Raw genomic sequence first — 21,161 nt, forward strand, 5'->3', positions numbered from 1 at the left:
TTTACAAAAAAAATATTGAGTCACAACAACTATTCCAGAGATTGAACTCTCAAAGAAACAGGATTAAAATGTTATAAAATAATAAGGACTAAGGTAACAAACAAAGCCCTAGAACATCATTCAAACATCAGAAATAGCATGTGGTAAAATGATTGAAATTCAGAAAGTATGGTCTATTTTTATATATTATTATGATGCACAGATTATTGTAAATATTGGAAACTAGTAAAATGCAATAAAACTGGAAACATGTCTAACATATATCACTATTTTTACCACCTAAAAATATCTATTGTTGAGCAAAAAACTATGACAATATGTGAGCATACCCTAGGCCTAGATGAGAAGGATAAGTATCATCAGCATCATCCTAATCTGCCACTCACTGGAACCAGGGAGGTACGTAGAAATTGTGGAGCATGATGGGCTAGTTAGGCCTAACTAACTCGATTACTAAATATACCATAGAAATATTGACTTACTTTATGTTGTATGCCTTCATTCATGTAACCATCTCTTCATAAATAACAATATACATATGTGTATTTGCGTAAATCCAATAATAATTCCAAATTTGCAATTAGAAAGTTAGACAAAATATAATTAATAATCCATCAAAAAATTAGTCGTCTGCCACTTCGGTGACGTATGTCGCACGTGTTTGTGTTTTTAAATCTAGCGCCACCATCCGGGACACTCTGGAATGTGATAGAGACTGGGACAATTCAATACAAATAATTTTTATAATAAATCTTAATATTCTATGTTGTTTTATTTCTTGATAATAAACAATAATGTGATGGGCGCAACATTTAATGTTCGGGTGGTAATTTGTCTAGGAGTTGTCCGCATACGCTCTAGCTAGATGATGAAGAAGATTTTAACACCCCCGTTTTTAATAATGCTATATTCCAAATGTCAAGGTAGGCTAATTGAGGTCACCAGGAAGTTTGCTGACACAGTTAGAAAAAGGAATTCCCCTTTTGTTATGATCTCGCGCCGGTTATCCACTGTAATTGTGTTTATCTTCATAGGGCTAATTTCTTCTTTGTTCTACAACATAATACAAGTTTATATATCAACGATTTATCATAGAAATATGGGACGAGTTGACTCTTCATCCTTATCATCTCCAGATAAAGTTATAACCACGAATATAAAGCTAACTTGGGCTGTAGACTTTGAAGAGAAAACAATCAAAGGAACCGCTGTACTCGACATAAAAACACTTGAGGATTCAGTTACTCACTTAGTAAGTAAAAAAACTAGCAATCAAATGTAAATTTTTGTTTTGTAGATTTAGTATGATTACCTAAGTACTAACTAATGCACAGTCAGTCAGTTTGGTTGTGATCGAAAGCATACCGTAATTTTTATCATAAAGTGCACATAAACAGTGTCTTCTTCCAATTGAATTTTAATTTATACTATGATTTGTCATTTAAGGTTTTAGACACGTCTAACCTTACAATCCACTCTGTCCAAGACTTCGAGACTGGACAGAAATTGCAATTTCAACTGAAAGAAACCGTCAAACCATATGGACAGCCTCTAGAAATAAAATTGCCTCTGAGCACACAAAAAAGGTACTACTATAGTTTTAATGTTTTGGGATCATTTAAGACGGATGGAAAGCAATGGATCAACATTACATCAAATAGATAGGCCTATAATATATAAACATGATACCATCTGCAGAGGGAGGGAAGATAGATCTATGGTTAATTTTCAGCATCATGTGTAGTAAAGCTATTACATCATTAGCAATTGTTTATTTACAGGGGAAATGTTGCACAGATTGCTATTGAGTATGTGACCTCTCCAGATGCATCAGCATTGGCTTGGATGGCACCGGAGCAGACCTCTGGAAAGAAACACCCTTACCTTTACAGTCAGTGCCAAGTAAGACAAACAAAAAAAGTGTAAATTGGTCAAGCAGACCAGGTTTTGTTCTGCTGACCATTATTGATAACCGACTCATGCTGCTAAACATTGCAGGTCAATGACAGTGTTAGGTGATAGTGGCAGATTTCTAGAAACAAATACATGTATGAACACAATACTAACAATTTAGTTTTTCTATTTTTTGTTGTCTTTTTAGCCCATACATGCAAGAAGCATTATGCCATGCCAGGACACCCCTGCGGTCAAAGTCACATATCAGGCAAATGTAAGTATGTTTGATCATCTAAATCAATTTTGTAGTAATAACTGAAGGATTTATATGGTAGTGATATGCCTAAATATGATTTGAGTTTATGAGGAAAATCATCATAAAAAATACATATAAAGTGATAACATAAATTACTGACATTACAAATAATACATTTATAAAAAAATTTCCAGGATAGCCCAAAATGCTTATTTCCATTGTGGTCCTTTTATTTATATGCCGAAATATGGAAGTGGTATGCGATCATCATGTCCATATATGGGTACATCACATCCTAAATGTTTATATAACACAGGTAACGGTTCCACAAGAGCTAACAGCATTGATGAGTGCCACTAGAATGGGCAATGACCTTTCACCTACTGATGCTACACAGAGAGTCTACAAATTTGAGCAAAACGTCCCAATACCAAGTTACTTATTTGCTGTTGTGGTTGGTGCCCTGGATAGCAGGTTAGTCAACCCCTCCATCATAAGACATTTCAGATTTCTCCTCCGCAATTAAAATTACTTATATACAGTAGTACAATTGTATACCAGCAGGCCATTGTTTCAAGAAATAACACAACTTTCTTTTTTTTTTTACTACAGACAAATTGGTCCACGTTCATCTGTCTGGTCGGAAGCAGATATTGTGGAAGATGCGGCTATGGAATTTGAAGATGCAAGTGTTTTTTTTTCAAATTCAAGCAAAATTTGTAGAATAGTAGTTTATGATTTGAACGACTCAGTCGCATTCCAATACCGAATATAATAGCAGACGTATTGGCCTATGCCTTTCCTTAGGTCAAGAGAGAAGCCCTTGAACAATGTTAGGACCAATCAAGGTGCTTTAAACAGTCCTGTCTTTGTTTGTATCAAACCTGTTAGTGGCAGTAATTATCGCTGTTGGTTTTGATTGAATAAAATAAAAATTTAACAAATAAAATAATAAATTGGATTAAGCTAAAGAACAATGTTTGTTTAAATTTCAGACGGAAAAGATGATAGCAGCAGCAGAGTCAATAGCTGGTGAATACATCTGGGGTCACTACGACCTTCTGGTGCTCCCTCCGTCATTTCCATTCGGGGGAATGGAAAATCCGTGTTTAACTTTCGTCACTCCGACACTCCTAGCTGGTGACAAGTCGCTTGCTAACGTGATCGCTCACGAGATTGCTCATAGCTGGACCGGGAACTTTGTAACGAACCTCAATTGGGAACACTTTTGGTTGAATGAGGGACACACAGTTTACTTGGAACGGAAAATAATTGCTAAGTTGACTGACGAGAAAACGAGACATTTCCAAGCCATAGGTACACATTATACATATCAATCAAAATACATATTTGTGTCAAAAAAACAGTATACCCACAGTATGGTAATTTTTTAAGTAATTTGCCTTTCGTTTACATTCAGATTAATATAATATAATACTTTGTTTTACTATTTTTAAGGTGGCTGGAAAGAACTGATTAACAGTGTAAGTTAGTATCTATTTATTAATCTAACAATATAAAGACATTGTTATCGCTCCAAACAAATCCAACATTTACAATTGTATTACTACCACTCTACAGGTCAAAACATTTGGTGAGACCCACAAATTCACACAACTCATTCCACCTCTAGAGGGCAGCGACCCAGATGACGCTTTCTCAAGTATTCCGTACGAAAAAGGTCACACGCTTCTGTTTTACCTTGAAACGCTCGTCGGAGGTTCAGGTAAATCGTTTATTAGAAATATGATCTCAGCCCGTCGTGCATGGTATTTAATAAAATCAAAAATGGAAACGCCGTACTATGGTTGCCGTGGGTCTGCAGAGGACCCAATCCCAACTTCTTCCATTTGAAGATAAGTAAATATTGTAATGTTTAGAAAATGTAATTCTTTGAATTTCATTTTGCAGAGGAAATGGACGGATATTTGAAACATTATGTTAAAAAGTTTGCATTCAAAAGCATTACAACTGACGAATGGAAAGAATGCTTTTTGGGATATTTCAAAAACAAGGTAAGAATTATATTTTACATTTATTAATAACAAATGGTTTTGTTAATAACTATACAATTGCGTTAATGCATCCGTTTTAATTTCAGGTCTCTAGCGATGTTTTGGATAGCATTGATTGGGATGCATGGTTTACTAAACCAGGGATGCCACCAGTTAAACCCCAGTAAGTCTTCAGGAAAAAACATTTAAGATCAGAAATTATTCTAATTTTAAACTACAAATTCTATTCAGAGGAAGATATAAATATAACGAAGAAGAAACTTAAGAAATGTGTGCATTGTTTGTTTTTCAGAATAATTTTTACAAAATACAAATTATATTCAGAGGAAGATATAAAAGACATGTTAATACAGTCTAGAAGTAAATGCATTGTTTGTTTTTCTGTTAGGTATAACACCATTTTGGCAGATGCCTGCACCAATCTGAGTGACCGTTGGAGTAAGGTAAGTTAACATGAGTGGCCTACGGCAAATTACAGTAGAAATTTTTTTTAAACACCAAAAAAAGTCACGTACAAAATCACTGTCTTTTTCTAGGCATCTGAAGACGATTTAAAGAGTTTTAGTTCTGACGATGTTGCAGACTTTTCAGCGATGCAGAAGAAAGAGTTCCTTGAACAACTACTCCATAAGGTTTGTTCACTTTCACCAGGAAATTGGTGACAAAAGTAACTTGGCTAAATCGGAATGTTTAAAAAATAGAGGTTAATTATTAATCATTTATTTTAATCACCAGCGGGCTACACTTCCAGAATCTCTTTTAAAAGCCATGGACGAGAATTATCAATTTAGTGCATCCAAGAATTCAGAAATTAAATTCAGGTAAGGTTGATTCCAATATCATTCTATCTAAGAGTGTGGGGTAAAATGAACAGTGCAAAAACAATGCTAACTAACTAATCTGCATATTTTAACAGGTGGTTGAAATTGCAAATTAATTCCAAGCACGAGCCTGCAATCGACCCAGCGTTGGATTTTGTTAGCCGACAAGGAAGAATGAAGTTTGTGCGCCCTCTATACAGGTTAGTTGACGCAGATTATTCCCTTTGTAGAATGCTCCCTATTCTCATTAATCAATTAATTGTTTCCGTTTATTTTTTTCTTTGCAGAGCATTGTATGCATTTGACAAAGCCAAAGATAAAGCTGTTAACAACTTTAAAGTACAACGAAAGTTTATGCATCCAATATCCAGCAACATGGTAGCTAAAGATCTACATTTGGATTAAGACCGTGTTCACACATCGCTCATTTGGATTACAGCTCTATTCACATGTCCAATATCCAGCAACATGGTAGCTAAAGATCTCCATTTGGATTAAGACCGTGTTCACACATTGCTTATTTGGATTGCAGCTCTACCACTGGACTAAAGCTCTATTCACATGTCCAATATCCAGCAACATGGTAGCTAAAGATCTCCATTTAGATTAAGACCGTGTTCACACATCGCTCATTTAGATTACAGCTCTACTTTTGGACTAAAGCTCTATTCACATGGATCAATCCGTGCAGTGATCTATCTGTGCTGAAGCTCTGTTCAAAGACTGACGCTTTGTGAGATTTATTAACGGCCTGTTCAGAATAGAAAATATAAAAGTTAGAATCAATCACTTTTCTCAGAAATAACGTATTATTTTTAAAGTAAATTAAACGTTAATAAAGAGACTCTGTCTTTGTTTTCTTTGTATTTAATACAAAATACATGAAGCCTTGGCATAACTACAAAAAATGTGGCAATTATTATTTTTTTCTTGCAGATGAAATGCCACCATGCTATTAACACTAGTGGACAAAAAAAATCCCACTTTTATTCAGATGACAAAATTAATTTGATTATTATTCCTATATTTAGACGGTAGATGGCACGTTGAAAATTAGAAATACATCCGTATTTAGATTAACCCGAATGCCTCCATGTTTAAAATTGCGAATCTTTTAGGAATCTAATGTTGGTTGTCCATGTTGACTTCTTTGTCTATTTTAATGTTGTCTAGGCACTATGTACAACAAAAGCAAGGCTATGAAAATACCATTCTACATATTACATAATCACTTTACAACAAAGCAGCGTAGCAAACAAACAGCGCCCTCTGATCAATTGTTTGCGCTTCTATAATTTTAATTTGAAATAACATTCTACACATGCTTAATTCTGTTTGAATGCAAGAAACTATTATTTCTATTTATTTGGAATTACTTACATTTTCCCTCAATATTTTGAAAATTAATTTTTCAAATCACAGGACAAAAAGAATTGAGGACAAATAGACACTTGGAAATACCTAAACTATTACCCATAATACCTTGCATGACCTTTCTAAAAATAACATCAAATATAAGTTACAAGGAAAAAATTGTACCAAAAAAAAGGTCATATCGATTCTTGATATACAGTCAGATATACAGTACTAATTATCTATTGGGTATTTTCAAATGTATCGCCAACAACAAAACAGTTTTGTAGTTTTCTTTCATAGCAACAGACAATTAAGAGTATACAGATTACCTTTCTACAATATAAATTTTTTTAACAATCTTAATTTAACTTCAAAGGCAAACGGGGAAAAAGGGGTAGGACAATTTAAGCATTTTGTTGTGTAAGTCTAGAATTGATTTCTTAATTTCTATATTCTGGAGAGAGACTGAAACTGAGCATGTTGTTAGGGGCGGTGGGGTAAACACATCAAGTTCTATAGTATCAACTTCTTAATTTGTACCCAAGAATTAAACGCACTGTTTACGACTAAGGACTGGAGAGGGAGCAAGAACTCTATGAAACGTTTATGTTTCTAGGCTATTTTAATAGCACGAGAGGGTGCTACAAGTCATCAAATTAGACATTCCCATTATGAACTTGAGGAAAACCGTACATATTTTTTTTCAAATGATCCTTTGACCTACGACCTAGATATACTCTATTGAACTTTGACATCAATTAGCATAACTGGTTGAGAGAAATTGAAAACAAACATCAAATATTGTTTCAGTAGACTGCTTTCATTACAAAAATCTTCTTTATACACCAATTATCTGCAAGGCATAAATGCAAGCTTATCGTCACTGTTTACTGTTCTGCTATTTCATAGCTATTTCCTCCATTGATCGTCGCCGTGGCAGCCGGCAGGTCATACCCGCCCATGTGATCATCTCCATATTTGGCATTACTGCCATAGTCATTGTATTCATTAGATCCAGCTGGCGTGTGAAATGATTCATCGTCCTCTTCCGCCTTGTTTTCATCTTCTGGTTCGTCTTTGTAATTATCGTTTGCGACACTATTTACAGCGACCTCTTCAGTTTCTCGTTCATCTCCAACTTCCTGCGTTTCTTCTATCGTAACCCCCCTCCCAACTCCCCTACCCTTGGCACCTTGGTTCCCTTTGATGTGTCTTGGTCTGCGATCACCCTGAGGATATGTACGTCCACCATATCTTCCTCTTTGTGATATCATCTGCATATGAACCTATACAAACAAGACATAAAATGAATATAACATACTTTTTACAATATACAAAATAATTAATAGCGCAGCCCTTTGTTATAAGTAATAAGCAAGAGAGTCCTAAATTGCTCTCCTCAAATTTCCAAGGAGAGCAATCACTCTCCTAAAGAATTCTGAAGTTTGACTGTTTGAAATATTTTTATACATAATTGAACAGTCCAAACATTTAAACATCACAAAGTGACAATGTCCCTTACAAGGATACCGTTTTATTCACAAACCAACCAACCCACAAAATGGATATTCTGGTGTCCTGACATTCTTACCATAGGATCCTGTAAAGAAGGGTGGCCATACATAGACTGAGCACCTTGGCCATAGAAGTAAAAATTAGGGTCATGACTTGGTGACATGTTCCAAGACTGGTGATTTGAATTCCCATAGGAGCCACCATACGAATTACCACCACTATTACCACCACCACTGGAACCACTACATTTAAAGGATTAAATATGATCAAATAATGAATGGTTACGAGGGCAATGGTACAAATAATGTCACGATAAAAGATTGAATATGGTCAGATAATGAATGTTTATGAGTGCGATGGTACAAATAATTTCAACATAAAATATTAAATATGATCAAATAATAAATGTTTGAGTGCGATGGTACAAATAATTTGAAGATAAAAGATTGAATATGATCAGATAATAAATGGTTACAAGGGCAATGGTACAAATAATGTCACGATAAAAGATGGAATATGATCAAATAATAAATGGTTACAAGGGCAATGGTACAAATAATGTCACGATAAAAGATTGAATATGATCAAATAATGAATGGTTACGAGGGCAATGGTACAAATAATGTTACGATAAAAGATTGAATATGATCAAATAATGAATGGTTACGAGGGCAATGGTACAAATAATGTCACGATAAAAGATTGAATATAATCAGATAATGAATAAAATATAATAGTTAATTATATAATGAATGTTTATGAGTGCGATGGTACAAATAATTCAACATAAAAGATTAAATATGATCAAATAATAAATGTTTGAGTGCGATGGCAGAAAAATTATTTCAAGATAAAAGATTGAATATGATCAGACAATAGATGTTTATAAGTGCGATGGTGCAAATAATTTCAAGATTCAATACGATCAGATAATCATTAGTTTATCAGGACAATTGAGTCAGAGCAATTGTATGACACTTACCTTCTGGTGGCTCTCATACCGTCACTACCGGCCCATTCACCAACCACCATCCCGGCAACCTCTAGACGCCCTCCTCTGGCATTCATTGGACGTGCTGAAAGAAATATTTACAGATAAACTTTTAAAACTTAATTTATCCCAAAATGAATTGAGTATGGTATAATAATAATATCCTGGATTTATATAGCGCCTAATGTTGTGAAACCTCTAAGCGCTCAACATTATTACCCCAGTCATTTTTTGGATCAAACACGTATGGAAACATACTCCCATGATCAAGGAATTAAAATTTTAAAAATACTACTCACAGTATATAGAACCTCTTCCTCGTCCCTTGCCGCCTGGACCCTGGTGCACCATTTGCCCAGCTGGTCGGAAGTTCAACCCATAATCCATCGGAGGTATCGGTGGTGGGTATGAGTAGAGGTGGTCGATACCGATGTGCGTTGGTAACGTTGGTCGTGATCTTGCAAAGTCGTAAGCAAGGCCTTCCATAATTGCTTGTCTCATCCTCTCTACTTTCCCTACTTGATCCATCTGCAAGAGTATTATAACTTTATTTTAAAACAAACCATTTGTAGAGATTAGTTACACGTGGAAGCTTGTATGTATGTAATGCAACATTTATATAGCGCTATTTCATGAAGATCAGAGCGCTGTGGACTTAGATGTTACCTTTTCAACAACATTCTTCTCCCCTAATAAGGGCAAATTATCAAGTTGTGTGAATAAAACTAGAGCTACTGTGAATACTGATCCAGCAAGCTCTTATGGAGATTCAAAGTGCTGAAGAACAAAGAGCTATATAAGACTACCATCATTATTATTAGTTCAATAGAAGCCAGTGTGTTAACATTGTTTCAATTATTGGGCATTTTGGTCTATTACACAATCAAACAAGTTGATAGTCATTAAAGAAACACAATCTGATACATTCACATGAGAATACAATGATTATAAATTGTGTTCAGCTTTCTTTTCGGACTTGGGGTAGATACAGAAGCTACCACAACAGACATGTAAAACAATTGCTGTACTACTTTACCTTGCCATCACACATATCTCGCAAGTGACTGCTGTTAATGGCTCTTGATAATTTGTATTGAAACAATTTGCCATCAAAATACAACCATGGACAACATAGTTCCCATGGGATTGGTGACCCGCAGGCATCATTTGCCATCATGGCAGCCTCGATGCCTCGCATGAAGATTGCTCCCAGTTGTATTCCACGTGTTGTGATATGTGAAATCTAAAGATAACAACATAGCATAGTCAGGTTTGATAGTGTAGACAGAGCTGCTTAAGACATACTGTGATATCAACATAGCATAGTCAGGTTTGATAGTGTAGACAGAGCTTAAGACATACTGTGATATCAACATAGAATAGTCAGGTTTGATAATGTAGACAGAGCTTAATTTTTACTGCAATATTAAGTGGCTTAGTAAATTGTGCACACCATTATCTCCTGAAGTGTGTAGAATAGTAGTGTATTGTAAGAACAAAACATTAACAACAGTTAAGTTTAACTTTAAAATGTGTCTGTGAATTTGGACACAAGACTACACTTTAAATACACAATAATATGTCTAACTCTTACAGGGCAGTTATTGACAAACTGGACTGGATTTGACAAATGTTTGTATTAAAGCTCTGTCTACACTATCAAACTAGTTTGACTAAAAAATGTGTGATGTGTCCAAATACGTGATATGACATCATCATGTCCATATATGGGCACATCACATTTTTTTCACATAAAGTTTGATATAAGCACTCTAGGCGTTGTTTACTGTTCTGATGATGAGAATAGTTTCTCGAAACATGTCACATTTTAAGGCAGTTTGCCTTTTTATTAAATGCCTCGCTATAGTCATTTTAACTCGTAAGTTTGATAGTGTAGACAGACTTTGAAATTGATTGGCTTTGTAAATTTAGCATACCTTCATCTCCTGAAGTGCCTTGGGCTGGTTCAGTATCGGTGAGACACTCTGTGATAAGAACGCATCCAGTTCATGTTCTCGTAACATAGGAGGGCTGAAATGCATCATGTATCTATAATAGGGAAAAAGTAAAATGTAGTTGATGACACTGAGAATAATACAGTCAACACTATCAAAACAAGACAATTGGGCTGTCCTTAAGATCAATGGCTGTTTTCACCAATCACACTTAGCTAAGAGAAAAATACATTCTTAAATATTTATTGACTTATAATATGATACTTTGTATTTAAGGGAAATAACTTGATTGATGACTATGACCAGTTTCCAAGAAAGACAAGTTTTGATTTCACTAACTATATCATATTTTAAAAGAATTATCCTGTATAAAAATAAACAAATGAAATGAGTTTATGTATAAAAAGACCTGCTTACCGAAGCACACAGCAGAGTAATATTGCATGACGTGGTACAAAGGCAGTCTTTAGCATAGAGGGTGTATCACTGGACATACATGATAAAAATGCCCTTAAACGAAAAGATTTATCTTCTGACTCTCGTCCAAGCCACATACGACTGATAGGGGGCGCCACCCAGTCGAGTGGCATCGCTTCAACTGGATCAGGTTGCTGCATTGTGTTCTCTTGATATACACACCATTCCTTAATGACAACTCGCGGAAATTCTTCTACAAAAATAAATAAAACAAATCAGTAATACGGAAAAGAAAACACAATATCATTAGAGACATTGAAGGGTATGATCTTCCGCATGTGTATGATGTCTACTGAAGAAAACTGAAGCAGGAGGGGGGGGGGGGGGGGGCAAGCAGAATCAGTAATAGTGGTAGTCTCTCAATAATAATTTACCAAAATTATTGTACTGCAGTTACTGCAGTTACTACATTTTGTTTACTGTATAAAGCTTTTTTTTAAAATAATCATACACAAATGTTTATTGTAGTGACTGCCTCAAAAACTTATACATTGAAACAGATTTAAATCAATCATTACTTCAAATGTAGTTACTGCATCAACTGCAGTAGCATGTTTGCATAATGCCTTACCAATACAATAATGATACATACCTGTGTTGTTAGGACTGTAATACTGTTGAATGCTGAATAGAAGACCATATATCTTTTGTCTGATTGGACGGAACATCAATGCTGAAGGGGTAAACTCTGGTCCCATCTCATCCTCTAGCGTGTAGCCTAAACGGATCTCTCCCTAATACAACAAAAGCAACATTAGAATATATTTAAAATATATATGCTATATTTAGCAGGGCTAACACTAGCTGTAAACAATCTAACAAGCGCAAAATGATATGGAAGTAACTGGAAGCATGTAACTGGAAGCATGTAACTGGAAGCATGTAACTGGAAGTACATTTTGGAAAATTAATTTTAAAAAAGATGATAGAATTTAGAAGATCATGCTACCATAACTTTGCTAGACTAAAACGCAACAAACTGCAGCTAGTTTTCAACTATCAATTATCATTGCATACTTATAAATCTTGGGAAATCTAGGTTGCTAGATAAAACAACACCCTGATCTAAAGCTCTGTCTACACTATCAAATTTGATGTGCCCATATATGGACATGATGTCATATCACTACCATACTTGGGTATATCACTACCATATTTGGGCGCATCACATTTTTTTGTCAAACTAGTTTGATAGTGTAGACAGAGCATAAGACAGGCAAGTAAGATAGTTTAGCAGATTGTCTCACCTGGCTTAATATTTGGTAGACTTGTGGCATAAGCATAGCATTTTCATGTCGATGTCGTGCGATCCTTAGAACCTCTGGCGCTACGTGTGGAAGCGGCGGTGTACTGATGGAGAAGCACGGAGCGACTGGCTGTGACATTAACGATGGTATCTTGGAGATGTCCACAGACTTAGCCAATCCTTCAGCGTCATCTACCGATTCAGAATCGCCATTTGTTTTCGGTTCTTCTTTACTGTTAATCAAACAACATTAATGTTACACACATACACAGTACAATCAACTCTCCCAATACCGGACACCTTTGAGCTGATCAAATATGTCTGGTTTTCCCGGGAAGGCTGTTTGGAATGGTAAAAATGAATTTAGGACCTTTTGAACCTCGCATCAACATGCAGTGTCTGTAAGCGCTAACTGTATAACTCAATAGCCATGGGATGTGGGATCATGGTTACAAGAACCAGTAATCTAAAATATTATAGCTATGCCCAACACGAATGCATACAGATTTCTGTATGGTGCAACAAACTACCTTGAATGGCTGTCTGCATTCGTCTTCTCTTGATCAATGCTGAGGCTAGACATTCTCTGTGATAAGTCAGATGTTTCTTGGCTTTCAAATTGGGACTAAATAAAAACAGATTGTTAATTTAATTGTTGTATGATGTCTTACGGCCTTGTGGAAAAACACCAGATAATTATTTTACCTTTATTTGGTATGTGAATCCAGACTTAGTATGTGAATCCAGATATATATAAAAATATATATGTAATTAGGTACATTATTTTGAAGAACAATCAGTGTCCCCATATATTCATACATTCATCTTTTTATTTCGGAATACCATAATGACATAATATATTCATAGCAAAAGGAAGATTCATCTAAGAAATCATTTTACAGATAACAAAAAAAAATATATATATATATCATATCACACAGCTACTATATCATATCACACAACAATAATGGGTATTGGCAGCTTATAACAAGAGAACAATCATCATGAACCTCATACCTGACATTGTAAATCATCACCTGGTCCAGGAGAACTCGGACTTGGCCCAGTAAAACTTGGATAGCCTCCTGACGCTGACGACGACGTATTGCTCCTGCCATAGTTATCTGAATAAGAGAAAACAGGTGTGAACCCTTGCCATTGATATTAAAGTTGGCAGGGTGCCATACACAATTTCTTTGATAGTATCAGCATCTTTGAAATCTTTCCATTTTTATTTCCAAATTTCAAAAAAAATAGAAAAGGTCTACATCCTGCACATATTGCATGACAAAAAAAAACATTTTTAACTTACTTTTTCTAGAACGACTCCACGCATCCCTCGTACCGTTCCAATAATATTTTACACACGCCTTGAATTTGCTGATCTTCTGTTCCAGACCAGATTTGGTCGCCTTAAATACCTCCCGTGCTATCGCATCTTCATCGTGTATATTGGGGATTGAGCGCACGTATTCGGCGATACTTGGCACGATGACATCACAAGGTGGTAGTACTAACTGGTTTGCTCGTGCCTAGGAGATACAGGACATACATACATTTTAAAACATGAACAAAAATGCGTCTAAATTCAAACCTACATTACAGGTCTTCTTTATTTTAAAATCGGTGTAAAGCTCTGTCTACACTATCAAACTTTATGTGACAAAAAAATTTGATACACCATATATGGACATGATTTTTTGTGAAACTAGTTTGATAGTGTAGACAGAGCTTTACTGCAGAGATTATTTTCCCACATTCCGTTATCCCATAACACTGAATAATACAGAATATCCTCTGGTATAGAGAAAACAAAATTGGGTCGACTTTCAGGGGTGGGACTATACCCGGAGAAACCTTGGTTCAGGAAAAAATGATTGGTAAGCATTTCTTGTAAAAACTCATTTGAACTGGCTAGAAAGATGCCTACATCCAGACCAAAAGTGAATACTGGGACTATAACAGGGGATATGCCTGTTTGTGAAATCAGATATAAATTAGGAGTGGGATTAGACCCATATACAGCAGTAGTTATATTTAGTTCTGGTCATATAACAATAACATTATCATACACTACAGTATGCAATTGCAACATTCAAAACAAAGAAAAATAGGTATGTGTAAAAAAGGTAATTCCCTTTGCTACAATCACCACATTAAAAGCAATATAGCAGGTGAATTATCAACTACATAAAATCTAAAATAAATGTAGCTAAATATTATCAATTTTAGAACTATTATGAAGAGACAAAGTCATTAGACATTTACACATGCTTTGTATTGGCTTGCATGACGAAGTTAAATACTTGGCTTGATGCCAAAACATCACCATTTTCAATCTAATGTATTATGATGCTGAGTAGAATAGTTCCCCAGGGAGGCAATGTTTCTCTATCAACCAAGAATGTTCTCTTACAAAACGCATTCAGCAATTTCATAAGCAGATGTACGCAAGTCATTTTTATTGTTGATGAAATTTCTCAAAGAACAATGTACTGGATTTTAATTTTAAACAATACACAAAATCGTAAGAAAAACATTGTGGGTTAAAGCTTTAGTTGGAAAGTGAATTTAAAACATTTAATATTTAGCAAACTTACCCGCAAACCATTAAGCGGATGCTCAGGTCCTAGCAAGGACCACTGGAACACAGCCAAGTCTTCTTCTGCTAAAATGTGATTTCCTAAAAAAAAAAAACACCAACACATTACATTATTAATTTATATAACATTAATGTTTTAATTGATGCTGACTACCACCCTCCTCATTCTTTACTCTTAAGACCAATTTACACAGATGAGTGGCAACGGTAATACAAATATAGAATCTGTGTTATCCCTTATGACCATTTACACACAAAGCGGAGCGGACAGTTTATACTCGGGATAGATACAGATCCATGCGACAACTACTGTACGCCGTTTTCCGCTTAACATCACCGCTCATCTATTGGCCTTTAGTCACAGTTATAGAACTCCAGAAATGACATTTTATTTATTTTTTCTTTATCGATTTGTCTATTTCTTGGACTAACCACTTTACTTACCTAGCAAGGCAGCAAATACAACAAATCGTTCAGGGTGTAGATCCAATACCTTCAGTATCTCATTCACATGATACTGTAACGTTAACAGTTCTCCCTTCCTTGTTAATTTCAGATGATGTGAGGAGAACACCTGAGGGGGGTCAAAGATGAGGAAGTCAGCACTTTGGGCCAGAACGCCTTGGCAACCATGGTAACGTAAGTAATTAATCACTTCGTACTGATGATCACGGAAGCTGGCGACTGTTTGGATGCCGCATTGACGAAGAGCGAGTCGGATACAAGTGTCTAAAATAAACAAAGAAATTCATTCATACTATTAGTAATTGTATGAGGAATAGAGTTACTATAGTCCATGACATGGAAGCAGTAGTTGAAGCTGAATTTAAGCTCTGTCTACTATCAAACTTTATGTGACAAAAAATGTGATGTGCCCATATATGACATGATGGTGTCATATTATTACCATATTTGGGCACATCACACTTTTTTTTGTCAAACTACTGCACATGTAGTTTGATAGTGTAGACAGAGCTTTAGCTTTTAGAATAGAAATATATTACAGTATTACTGTAGGATGATCATGTGAACATTTTTATACTACTAAGTTACATTTTGTTTACTTCTTAATTATACTGTACGCACTGTTTATTGTTGGGTGACTTTTACAGTACAGTGAACTGACAAGATCATACATTACAGTAGTACAGTACAGTATGTAAATGTAGTTACTGCAGTAAAAATGTAGTTACTGCAGTAGAATCATTTTGCCATGATCTCTTAATAGCAAGTACACAATTCATTACAGTCTATACATGGTACAGTAGTTTTAATATAGCATACAAAAAGGCATGATCCTGACCTTGGAGAAATGTCAAGACATGCACTAGGATAATTAAATATTACTACTGTATGTGTTTTATTATCATTTAAAAAACATTTATTTCTTGATTCAAGGCAGGCTTAGTGTAACGGTATAAATAATTTAATCCATAAAAAAGCAATTACTTAATTTTATTTTATTTATTGTAACTGTGTGTAAACATTACAGCTTACTATTGTCATCGTTATCTATTTTAATATTAATATCAAATTTAACAAACATATCTGTGATGATGCATATCAAATCGAATTACGTATGTATGACCCAATTATAGAGAAGGGTTCATATAAAAGTGGTTTTTTAAATCAACACACAGCAGAAAAAGACTAAAATACCAATAAACCACACATTAACTCTCAATGATTAATTTTTTCCTGGTTAAAAATCAAAATTATAAAAACCGCAAAAACCAACCACCAACCTTCAATGTAAAAAAATCAGTACAAGGTTAATAGTTTTAATGTATTATTGTTGTAAATAACAATAAATAGTGATAATAATAGCTAGAATGATGATTATTAAACAATCACTTATTTTTTTATGACTTACAATACAATAATAATCCCGTAACTACATCGCTAAAGCTGTGTCTATACTCTGTACTGTGTTAAACTTTGTGACCAAAAAAAATGTGATGTGCCCATATATGGACATGATGTCATACTGTATCACTACCATATTTGGGAATATCACTACCATATTTGGGAATATCACTACCATATTTGGGAATATCACTACCATATTTTTTCGTCACATAAAATTTGATAGTGTAGACAGAGCTTAAGACAAAGTTGCTAAATATCAATTAACATACAGTATGTAAACCTGCATCCAGAGCATTTAGTTGGTTTAAATCTTTTAAACTAAATAAATAAACACACAACGAACATGACCACTTGATTATTTAACAATCGTTTCTTTTTTTTATGAATTCCAATTTTGCTAAATATATAGATGTAAACCTGCAATCAATCAATTATTTATCTTTTAAACTAACTAAATACACACACACCAAACATGACCACTTGTGTTACAACACAGCATTGGTATTGTTCACTGTACATCATCTCAAACAACCACCCATCAATGATTTATTATGACACATAGCAATAATTTTATTCCATATTTCTTCTTCAACAAACAGTGACTCACACATGCAGATTTTGAAGATGAAATTACATTTTTAATCAGATTCAATAAATTTATAAAAAATTTGGGTTGAATAATTCAACAACTAATTACTGTAGTTTAATGATTCCAAAGATTAAATATTTTATGGACTTTCTTAAAAACGATGTTCATAATTAATTTTACAGAGGTAATGTAACAGTTTAGCAAAGTAAAACAAATATTTGATGTTCTTAGCAGCCATGGCCATTGACCTCACAATAACGACCTTAGGAAGTAATTAATAATTACAAATATTTATCATAAAATCTAAATACAGTATAACTGCACTTATCTTTGAAAATAATTATTTCTAACTGGTTTCATTGAAATTTTATAAAATCAAAATGTACAGTAGGAACATAGTACAGTACAAGGATACTCATATTTTTATACTATAGTAGTAATATTTAATGTCCGGTCACTGACAGCATTACTGTACAATTAGTTGATTTTAATTTATTAGGAAAATCATCATAAAAAATATACAAAGTGATAACATAAATTACTGACATTACAAATAAATACTGATAAAAGATTTTCCAAGATAGCCCAAAAAAGCTTATTTTCATTGGGATGCTTTAGTTCTGTTCAGGGAAGAATTATTCACTCATATAGATGGGTGTTTGGTTCTAACACAAAACAGTTAATGTAGATATTGTTGTTGAAGCTATCTTAAATTCACAGCCACCCACTCAGCTCAATGAAACTAATCAAAATATTATGCATAAAACTATATCAATTATTACTACTGTTAGATTGTGACATTCAAAACCAATTTCTACAAAATGCTTATTAACTAATTATAAATTCCTTCTCAAAATGTATTGACTTATTTTGTTCATATTTCAATCTACAGCAACAAACAGAACGTCTTCCGTTATACACAGGTCAACAACACTAAGACATGGAGGCATTCTTGGCACAAGTCCAAGAGATCTATAAAGCGGGAGCAAGCCAGTATCTAAACAAAGACTGCTTGAATCAACATAAGTGCGTACAGTTTATAATAAGACATAAAGCAAGAAGCACATACTGCACACATTGTTACTATCCTTTGTTACAAACCCTGGACATTTGAACACATTAACAATTTCATTTCTTTGTGTGAATGTTCTAAAACATTCTACAAGCGTCGCCGTTACATGATTATTGCTAACACACACGCAGAACCTCAGCTCTTTTGTTGTGTTGCTTGTGTTGTAACAGCAGCATCTAATTTTAGAATATAGGACTGTAAAGAATCTATTAATTTACCACATGCAATAACAACTTCCAAAATGACCTTGACTCCAAACCAGGTCTGAAAGCACTTTCTATTATAACACAATAGAAAGCTTGGCCAATATAATAAGGCTAAGAACCTTTTCATTTACATATTACGCTTTGCTATTATTTAAGTAGTATTTAACCATGGAGAAATTTTAACTGAGATTTGGAGATTTAATTGATTACAAATAACGAGAGGCAAGCCATGATTCGATCTTTATTTTGATGATGATCAAATAAAGATCGAATCATGGCTTGCCTCTGGTTATTTGGAGTCAGTTTTATACTATGTTATTTAAACATTATCAGTGCATCAATTGGTGTTAAGTAGTATTTGTTTTTAATTATTTAAAAAATATAGTAATATTTTATATAGTATATTAATTAACTATGGTAGCATTTTAATCTAATTGACAGCTAATAACTTTCACCCATCTGGATTTATTTTCTACCATATTTTCAATGGAACACAATAGGCTTAACATTTTAGGCTACTGCAGTGTAGATACAAATAAGGAATCCAGTGCCTGGGCTGGCTGCCAATTACGAGAGCCTAGAAAGTTGGTTATAAATCAAGTACAAAACAATCAAATAAATTAACGAAAACCAGAGAGAGTAAATCAATTTCAACAATACAGTATTTTGTAGTGTGTATTATTCGTTTAATTCTTGCACAGTATATAAAAATTAACCATTGAACATAATAACTTTAAATTAATGAATTATTTTTTGACTGCCGAATGTGCAGAACGCCACAACTAAACAATCTTGCACACTTCACAGTTAAGTACAAGCTGCATCCTAATTTATCTTTTTATATTTTTATTTAATTATGTATTATTACGGCAAATTAACACTTTACAAATTAAAGTATACATAAACATTGTACATCAAGATTTATTTAATTTGCTTGATGATGTTGGGTCGTTGAAAAGCTTTTAGTTTATGTGACCCATTGCATGCCAACTACAAATTGTCTTTTCTGCTGACTGATGTTATGGGAATTCAATAGATAATTGTGTATGTAAATATATTGGGGGAAAATAGTAAAAAGAATAAAAGTTTAATCATATGAACGTCACATCTTCACGGATAGATAGAATTTTTTTTTTACAGTTATGTATGTTTTTAAATATTTGATCAGTATGAATTATGATCGGTTAACTGAGTCAAAGAAAAGTGAAAACATAAAATACCTACCACCTTTATTTTATATAATAAATGTGATACTAGGCTATTAGTAGGTCCTAAAACTAATGCATTGTTTTCTTCCTATGTTTACAAACATTAACAGGCTACCTACTCTACCATAAAAATGTGGTCAACAAACGACCCTGGTTGGCTGAGCTCTGTGACCACACAACACGCGCCAACTGCCCCACATTTGCATGGAGCGGATGCAGTCAATTCCGAAAGAATCACAATCAAAACAAACCATTTATTTCATATATTTTACTATAATTAACTTACCTAATGCAACGGGAGGCACAAACCATACTTTTGGTGGGGGAGTGCCTTTATTATGAACATGGCAAAGAGCTTGATAAGCCGTGTTTCGTCCTTGTGTTTGTTGTTTTATCCATTCATGTGTGTGGTGAGTGTCCAGGCTCCCTTTGAAAAATACAACCAGTTTGATGTTGTGACTTCTGCATGCTTTTGCAAGGTTATCGATAAACTGGAACATGCTATTCCATTGTCCACCACATACCCAATCGGTGAAACTACCTCCATATAGTCTGTGCAAGCAACTGTCGGCATCAACAATCACATTCAGGGGGTTTTGGCCGACAGGAGCCCGTCCCCGTCGAGTGTTCAGGCGCTTCAACGCTACCTGACCCAAATCGACTCGCTCACATGCTTGCGGACAATTACGTTCTACGTAGTCTAAAAATCCTGTAATTCCCATGATGTCGCTTTGGATAAAAGCTTGAAAAATGCTAATAAATTTACTTGTAATAAGGGAAATTAAATTGCCGTCAAGGCAGGGAAAGGTCAAAACTTTCAGCAAGGGTCCTCACATCGTATCGTCTAACGGGCACATGTGCTCTTCAAAAACACAACATCGCTGGATTTTGCGCGTGCTCTATTAGTGTGCATTGTGGGAAATTTAAAAACAAACGAGCATCGATTGAGTGTATCAAACAAAAATAATTGGGTTGATGTGAAGTGTTTTATATTGGAATTGTTTGAAAGATGTAATAAAAAAACTACTACTAAAACGTATATTTATAAATGAGTTTATTAATTTAATATTATGAGGCGATGTGGTTG

At 34.4% G+C, this 21,161-nt stretch overlaps 2 protein-coding genes across 4 annotated transcripts; one reads left to right on the forward strand and one right to left on the reverse strand.

Moving 5' to 3' along the window:
• The first annotated feature begins 933 nt into the window (after positions 1-933).
• Positions 934-5,784, forward strand: LOC144855643 (leukotriene A-4 hydrolase-like). The gene is made up of 16 exons (XM_078713554.1): positions 934-1,252; positions 1,447-1,586; positions 1,782-1,902; positions 2,102-2,170; positions 2,469-2,626; positions 2,765-2,837; positions 3,148-3,469; positions 3,611-3,636; positions 3,734-3,878; positions 4,064-4,167; positions 4,254-4,330; positions 4,556-4,610; positions 4,704-4,799; positions 4,903-4,988; positions 5,084-5,188; positions 5,276-5,784. The coding sequence occupies exons 1-16, from the start codon at positions 989-991 to the stop codon at positions 5,391-5,393; spliced, it is 1,959 nt and encodes a 652-aa protein (XP_078569680.1). The 5' UTR covers positions 934-988; the 3' UTR covers positions 5,394-5,784.
• A 59-nt stretch (positions 5,785-5,843) lies between these two features.
• LOC144855640 (constitutive coactivator of PPAR-gamma-like protein 1 homolog) lies at positions 5,844-20,935 on the reverse strand. 3 transcript variants are annotated; one of them, XM_078713553.1, is made up of 15 exons: positions 20,361-20,935; positions 15,575-15,859; positions 15,129-15,211; positions 13,841-14,060; positions 13,546-13,652; positions 13,059-13,153; positions 12,530-12,761; positions 11,875-12,016; positions 11,223-11,472; positions 10,788-10,899; positions 9,887-10,093; positions 9,150-9,378; positions 8,842-8,935; positions 7,936-8,101; positions 5,844-7,630 (listed from the first exon to the last, which is right to left on the reverse strand). In XM_078713553.1, the coding sequence occupies exons 1-15, from the start codon at positions 20,794-20,796 to the stop codon at positions 7,232-7,234; spliced, it is 3,057 nt and encodes a 1,018-aa protein (XP_078569679.1). In that variant the 5' UTR covers positions 20,797-20,935; the 3' UTR covers positions 5,844-7,231. The 3 variants fall into 3 exon arrangements, with proteins under 3 accessions (XP_078569679.1, XP_078569677.1, XP_078569678.1); XM_078713551.1 differs by having other exon boundaries at positions 11,223-11,475; XM_078713552.1 differs by having other exon boundaries at positions 11,223-11,475; positions 13,546-13,636; positions 13,828-14,060.
• Between the last annotated feature and the right edge of the window lie 226 nt (positions 20,936-21,161).

This window comes from Antedon bifida, chromosome 11 (assembly GCF_963402885.1).
Source record: "Antedon bifida chromosome 11, ecAntBifi1.1, whole genome shotgun sequence".
In the NCBI taxonomy this organism is placed as follows: domain Eukaryota; kingdom Metazoa; phylum Echinodermata; class Crinoidea; order Comatulida; family Antedonidae; genus Antedon; species Antedon bifida.